Below are 8073 nucleotides of genomic sequence, written 5' to 3' on the forward strand. Positions count from 1 at the left end.
TGTCTTATAATGAGAGTAAAAAAAGTCATCGATAAAAGTTTGCAGCTCATCTTGGAAATATACACGAGAATACACGAGACTATACGAGAGTTAATGTCAATTTTATTTATTTTTTGTTGTTTGAAAAAAATATATATAAATAAAGAAAGAACATTTCTCTTTTCTGTACAAAAAAAATGTGCAAATACTTTTTTAATCTATTAAAACAAACTTTACAATGTTTTCATTTTCTGTATATTGGTTTAATAATTAAAAGCAAGATCAATCTTTTTCAATTCTTTCAAAATTTTAGGTAGTTAAATTATTTGTCATTAAATTGTTTTTTTTTAAGTTCATATAATATAATATTATTTATTAGTACGATAATGAGAGCAAATATATCGTAGCAATTCGTTCAACGGGATGTCCCAAGGGAAGGAGTATCAAAACATTCTTGAAGCTCGTGATTTTCCAGCGCAACATCCGGATTGTCTCGCAATCCCTGTTCGAATAAAAGTCCTCGTGTTCTAGTCGGTTTCCGATGCTGAAGATTCCTTTACGTAAACCGAATTACATCCACATTAAACAGCAGCCATTTCACGTAAACCGTTCGGATTCGAGAATGCTTATCCTTTTTTGATACTTTCTAACGCCATCAATTGCATCTTCTTTTTTTACGCATGACATAAAACGTTCTATACGCATCGCAAAATTGATAACGCAATCGAAAGCAGAATCACTGTGAAAAAAATTACGCTGACACTATATTTCATACTCAAATGTACGAGCGATCAATAAATAATGGAATCTGCTATTCGCATAGATTTGATGTTCTTTGGATACACGAAGTACTGCGCGATATTTATATTTCCGGATATTGCTTTATTTACTGCTGTAGGATAAAAATGTTACTTGCGATATAAACCGCGACAGCAAACTGATTTTACGTGTCTCGAATAGGCGAATACAACATTATATTGTTGCTATACATTTATATTAATTTTTGAAACAATCGTGATCGGTACAATAGCTAGAAAAGTGAATCGTACGAATCATTGTTACTTTAAGAAAAGAACCTATATTATGTAATTACAATCGCATAAAAAAATGTTTTACTCACGCCGTTAACTGTTAATGGAGTCGTACGTTCGTTAACTAATTAAGCTGATGTACAAAGATGTATCTTTAAACGATTGACTACTTAACTGTAATATATTTAATCGTGGATAAGACTATAATATTATTCTTTTTATATAAATAAATAAAAAAAATAGATAAATGAGTAAAAAGATGGTTTTGTAAATATCACATGAATAATTAAATATCGTTAATAACTAAGTGCTGTTAACAAAATTGAATATATCAGTGTTGCCAAGTGCCTTGGAAGAGATGAATGTTCCGGAACATCTCAGGATTCTTCTGTCTCGGGGCGATAGGGTGCTGCGTGCGTAGTCAACGTGGGGCTGTTACGCTGTGTCTCGGCGTCATAAGTATTGATCCACGTGGAGAGCCGCTACGTGAATGGGTTATGGCTGTCTCGTACTATTCCACAGAATTTCGTACAGTCCTCTCTTCGTTACACAAGTTCACCATCTCGCCTCGTGATCTCGATCTCCCACTTAGCCAAAAGCTTTTTGTATTTCGCCGTTCGTCATGGCACGATATTCACCCCCACGTGTTACGTCGCTGCGGTATCACGCATGACGCAAGTGCTATACTTATTTGTTATACTACTGATGTTGGTTTTCAGCCTGCGTGCGAAGGTAGAAATTATTTTTATTACACGCATTATGCGAAGGGTGTCGAAGAGTTTAATGTATGCGTGTCTTTTACAAAGAATATGAATTTTGTTTAGCTGAAGATGAAGTATCTATATTTTTTTCTTGTCAAAAAAAACGTCCGCATCAAAAATGTAAATGACTCTGTAACTATCGCGTAAAAGGGAAAAAAGATTTTATAGCTTTAGGAGTTAACTTAATTTTGTTAAACTGTATATTCGAAGTATACGATATATTTCTATTGATTTTTCCCGCTTCTCGAGATAAGTCGGAAGGATTTCATATTTTCAATAATATCTTCATTTTCCAAAAATCAAACTTACTAATTTTCTCAGAGAATTACAATTTTTCTGTAACCTTTAAATGAAGTAATAATTTAACTCGATGTATTTTTGTGTAATCTATTTCTGTTCTTTATGCATCCCTCTGTTTTAAGGGTTTCACATACGTATATTGTCGCTCTTAATAGTTAGCGTATTAGCATATCTAGCGAGTCCTGCATTTTGGCATTGCGATGGTATGAGGTAATGAAGTTAAGTAGTTTAACTAGAAGCAGTACACAATAAATTGTCTCGTATAATTGCGTTGCCCGTAGCATCAGTATAATTGCGCATCTATGAGGTGAGCATCGTATTACATGGTATTAATATAAATATGAAGTACCTCGCTTATTATGCGAGAAAGAAACGTCAATCATATTTTCATGAATGTGAAACTGTGAATATAGGAAAGTATTTAATTGACTAATTTTGCGATTTAACCTTTACATTAAACCCATCTTCAAGAGAAGAGTAGTGACGGTACATTTTTAGGTTGTATATACATACGTTGTTAAATATCAGGAATATCGGTTTAAAGAATGATATATTAATTATTTGACACGCAAAAATTATTATATAATTTTCAAATATATTTTAATCGTGTTTCTTTTTGTTTCTTCTCTCTCTCTCTCTCTCTCTCTCTCTCTCTCTCTCATTAATTTTATTATGACGGAAGATCAATTGTACACGTCGTTTAGGAATGAGCAGACATTGGTAATAAAAAAAATGTTGTATATATTTTTTTATTTTTTAAATTATTTAGTTTGTATTCACTAAATAGTTAATATAAACCAAAATATAAAACGTAATATTTTATTTGTACGTTAAACTGTAAAAAATGACGCTTGCTATCTACAAATAACACAATTTATCTTTCTACATTGGAAAAAAATTTGTTGTCTTCTTCATTTCAGACAAATCCGTGCGATTGTACAAATCAAGACACAGTATTCGATTTAGAGAAATATGGACTCTATTTCGACAAGATTCGAGTACTCTTTGTGCCTACTCTGGAATATAGAATCCGTTCTTTGTTAAAAGAGTTTGTGTACAGTACAAATTCCCGATGGGTCAAGAAATTTCCATATTTGAAGAAATTTGTCGATGCAATAATTATGTGGAAAGATCCTCTGAGCAGAGTGGCCGAATACGACGTCGGTACGATGGAAGAAATTATGAGAAATACCGTCAAACACATGATAAAGGATGATCTGATCACTTGCTTTCTGGATTCTGTCATTTTGCACAATAGATTGAATAAAATTTCTCGCGAGTTGGACGCATTGGGCATCGAAAACAATGTTTTAAGGGGCTTGAACGTGCGGGATTTTGTCAACGAGCGAGACTACTTGCCAGATCGAAATTTCGTCACGTATGTGTTACGAGAAAAATATTTTTTCTCAACAATTAAAAATGGACTACGTCAAGTATCGACGGTTGAATAATTTATCAAAAATTAACAATTTTAACTTTGATAAAAGATTATTATTATTTTTTTACTTTTTTATGTTTATTCGTGAATTTCGCTGATGTTGTGTTTTTTATCGATTATCGCGTAAAATTATATCTACTGAATTTTATTCGATAGGGATTTCAATACTACAACGGATTGTAACGAAAATTTGAACACGGTGCCCTGCGATACAGAAGGATCAATCGAGTGTAGAGCTGTCAAAGTGTTGGCAAAAAACGTCGATGATAAAAGTACCGAGCAATCGGCGCGGTCAATAACGTCAGAGATGAATCAAGAATATCAACGAATTCTTGACTCGAATAGAAGTTTTCTTGAACAAACAGATAGTTTGGATCATTATTCTACGTGCGTCATAATTGAGTCGCAAAACGATAGTGCTAATAAAATAAACAGATCTTTTAATGAGAAATCTTGCAACGCCGAGCCAAGGAAGATACGTAACAGCTTGAAATTGAAGATAATTGTTCATAAGATATATCTGAAAGATAATGAATATTCAGCATTCCTAAATTTTAATGTAACTCGCTTATCTTTGCCTTGTAAACCGAGCGATTTAATCAATCGAATTTTCGAAGCTGATCCATCTTTAGCCGAATCTTGCTTGATCGTGATGAAGCGAAAGTTTGAAGACAGCATGTACAATGTTTCCTCGTGTCTCAACAGCGTTCTCGAGAAATTAAATATCGAGCTAACAAAAGCGTTGTGTCTCAATTGCGAAATATATCCTGGATATATAGGTTTCAAACTAAAAGCTGGCAACGTCAAAAAATACCTCTTTGTTGCGAGAGTACCGATTTGTCAGAGTATCCAGAAATGTACGATTCAACAAGATTTCTCCGTTTTGTCTTCTAGCTCAAGTTCGTTTACCGAAACGAACGAATCGAAACGTTTTGAACAGTGCAAAGACGTTAGTACGAATGTTAATGATGCACTTAAGCATATTGATGCGGAAACTGAAAAGTTTAACGTACACTGTTCACAATCGGATTGCAGCTTCGTAGAAGGCACGATGATAGATGTGTCGCAAAACGAGACAGAAAATAGCAATGAAAAAAAGATTGTACCCACGTATACTGAGGACAATGTAGAAATGCGTGGAAAAAGAGCTTTCGAGTCAAATAATAAAGTTACAAAAAATGACGCGTTTACGCAAGTGGCGAACAATGCAAATTGCGTGTGTCCATCACATGAAAACTTCGTGGAAATGAACAAAGAAACTGAAGACGTTCTTAGTAACAAAGATTTGGACAGCTTCTCGCAGACTACAGGCACCAATGAATGCGATTGCGCTTTTTGCTCGAATAAAAAATCGAATCTAGAAAACGCAGTCTGCAATATTAATACATGCAGTATTTCTTCATTCGTGGAAAATTCAGAGTATGACAAACAGTTAGTAGAATTAAACTGTAATCGTTTCTCGAATAACAATATCAATACGATCGATAAGCGCTTCGATAGACGGGAAAATGCGAGCTCGTTGAATTCGGTGAAAGTGGAAACTGAATGTAACTCGTGTGATTCCTGCCGATGCGTCGATATCCTAGACGTCGCGCTCTTTAATAATACTTCTAAAGACAATATTGTCTGTACCTTTGAAACATCTCAAAATGATTTTGAATCACTGAAAGCTCGACGTGCAAACTATTCCAAATTTACGCAAATGTCATCTAGAAACAGCAATTTGCTAACGATTTCGGTTCAAATGCCTAGATCAGAGATATTGTCGAAAGAAATTGTTGAAAGGAACGTGGATACATGTCCGCGAGCAGTTTGGTTGACATCTAACGATGATGAAAATATATCCACCGTCATGGAAACAGGCGATAAATGCTCAAATAAACTAGCAAATCTTTCTACTCATGCTTTAATTGTTTCCAATAAAAGAAATAAAAATCTTCCCGATACAAAAAAGGAAATTTTCGATATGAAAGATGGAGCGCAAGATTTGGTCACATCTGCGGAAAGATTTTCTGCGTCGAAGAAAAGATTCCGATTCAACGGAGACTCAAGAAGCTCCGGTATCTCTCTCTCGACAGGAGAATGTCTACGCGCGGAAAATTCTTCGATGTATGCGACATCCAGCGTATCGCTATACTGTCATTCGATCACAACGAGTGAATTCGAAATATGTGACGGACGAGATGAATTCCAAAAGTTTGATAAATCAAAAACACTGTCGAAGCTCCGCGGACACGGATACGCGAGATCACGGAACGGTATTCGTAACATATCACCTACAGCAATCAAACATAGAACGTCTAGCAAATATTCAAATAATTATTCTGCGAAAACGCCGCAAACGATACTCGCGATGACAAAGTTTCGCAATTCCATCGACAAAATAAAACGTCTGATTCGCGCGAAGCTAGAAAGAATATTGTTTAACAATAAAATGAGCAATAACAATGAATTGGTCAAAACTTGTTGGAGAAATAAAGAATCTTCTAACGATGCTAGAAGAAAGAAGAGTAGCAGAGATGTAAGACAATGATAATTCCTGTTAAAAATATTTTCTTTACAGAGAATTATAAATTTAACACTTTCATGTCAATGTTTCCTATACAGCACAGAACATTGCAGCAACATTGTAGCAATGTTGCAATGTTGCAATTACAATGCAATATTGCAGAGATATTGTAGAAACATTGCAACGTTGAATGTTGAAGTGCAAATATTTTTTCAGTATTGAATCTATGTTGATTCTTTTACATTAGATATTAGACGTTGCTGCAATGTCTCATTAATATTGTATCAATCTTTCACAATGTTGCTGCAATATTGGCAATCTTGAGATTAAATATTGCTGAAACGTTGATGCAATATTAGTGTGCTGTATGGCTTTGTATTTAATATTTGTTAATTGTTTTTATTTTTGATTTTGGAAATTAAAAATCTGCAATTCATAATTTTTCAAATAAGTTTTATATTAATTTATCTTTTTTTTTTTTGCAGAGTTACAGCATAACTTCATGCTCGACTTGTAACTGCTACAAGCAAGGTTATATATCTACATCTTCTTGCGTATCTTCGAACATGATTTTATCAATCCGTAGAACAAAAGGGAAGAGAAAAAGTAAAGAAGAAAATATAAAATTTCGCGACCATAGATTGGTCAGTGGAAGCAAGGCCTTGTTGAACTCTCGCTCGATCAAAAGTTCTCCGCGGTCATGTGATTTGCTAACTTGTACAATTGAAGACATAGAAAAGCGAAAATTTAATAGAAATAATCGACCCAGATATAATAGGAAGGAACAAATTCGAGACGTTAGAAGCTGCAATAGAAACTCCCATCAATGCGACTTAAAAAATTCAGAGATAAGTGTAATGATTTCTTCTCGATCGACCAAAGTATCTCTTACCGAGAATAATTCGAAATATTTTAAACGTTACATGTGCAAACGGCAAGAAGAGACATGTAGTAATAAGCGCAGGAATAATCAATATCAAAATAAACAGGTGCGGCACGAATATGAACAATATGGGAACAAGAACAAATATCAAGATTTACCAATTAAATACTCTGACAGCAATGAATCTTTAAAAATGTCATTATTACACGGAGAAAACGCTGAAAACGTAGATAAACAATTTTATGATGCATCAAAATTAAGAAATACAAAAAAATTTGCATCTTTAAGGAAGAATCAACAAATATTTAAAGATACGTGTGATAGTTTCGATGATAATTTACGCAAGAGACGTGTCTTCGAGATTTTGGCCGATGCCTATAGCGATTACATGGATGATCTCGACCTAGATTTTAAATTAAAATTGTTGCAATACGTAGAGCTTTGCAAAAATGTCAAACGTTCCTTGATGAGGACTTTACGATCGGATGGCGTTTATGAAGTTAGCACGACGTCGGTATCTGGTAGCGATTTGTGAAAGAATTTGATTCATTGTAATGTTGATAATCTCGCATTGATGTCGCCACGAAAATGATATTATTATAAAAATATATCATTAATATGACGCACAATATTTTCAACATTAAAAGCTTTTTCTCCTTAACCAACGTTACTGAAGTGTCTTTTGTTCAACGTCGCCTTCTATAAATTTATGTTTATACAAAATAACGATCATTCTTAAAATAGCAATCATGTTAAATGCGTTAATGTGCGCTAAAACAAAAATAAAATGCAACGATTACAAAATGCGAAGAACTATCCGATGTCAACTTTATGACAAAACTATTTAGTGCGACTTGTATCTCAAACGTGTTAGTAAAGGCAAAATACATTGTTGAAGATGTTGAATAAAAATGTTGTATCATTATTTTATAAATTTCACAAAGAAAAAACTAAATAAGATAAAAATGAACGAAATCAAAAGTACTTCTCTCTTTTTTATAAAAGTTATAAATAAAGATCAATTTACATATTCTTACCTCATGAAAAAATATGAAAGTAATCATCTTTTCCTCGTTAGATTTGTCACAAGCGATGAACTTGTCGGCAAATCAATTCTCCCCTTTATGGATTAAATTATATTCCCGCAAGCGTTCGTTGGCACGTTAGGATGA

General features: G+C 33.8%; 1 protein-coding gene across 1 annotated transcript; it reads left to right on the plus strand.

The window, feature by feature from the left end:
* Window positions 1-2743: 2743 nt before the first annotated feature.
* Window positions 2744-3522, plus strand: LOC120356897. Its single transcript, XM_039445758.1, has 2 exons — window positions 2744-2791; window positions 2992-3522. Exons 1-2 carry the CDS (start codon window positions 2744-2746, stop codon window positions 3520-3522), a joined length of 579 nt encoding a protein of 192 aa, XP_039301692.1.
* Window positions 3523-8073: the final 4551 nt, after the last annotated feature.

Source organism: Solenopsis invicta, chromosome 2, assembly GCF_016802725.1.
Source record: "Solenopsis invicta isolate M01_SB chromosome 2, UNIL_Sinv_3.0, whole genome shotgun sequence".
NCBI classification, from domain to species: Eukaryota; Metazoa; Arthropoda; class Insecta; order Hymenoptera; family Formicidae; genus Solenopsis; species Solenopsis invicta.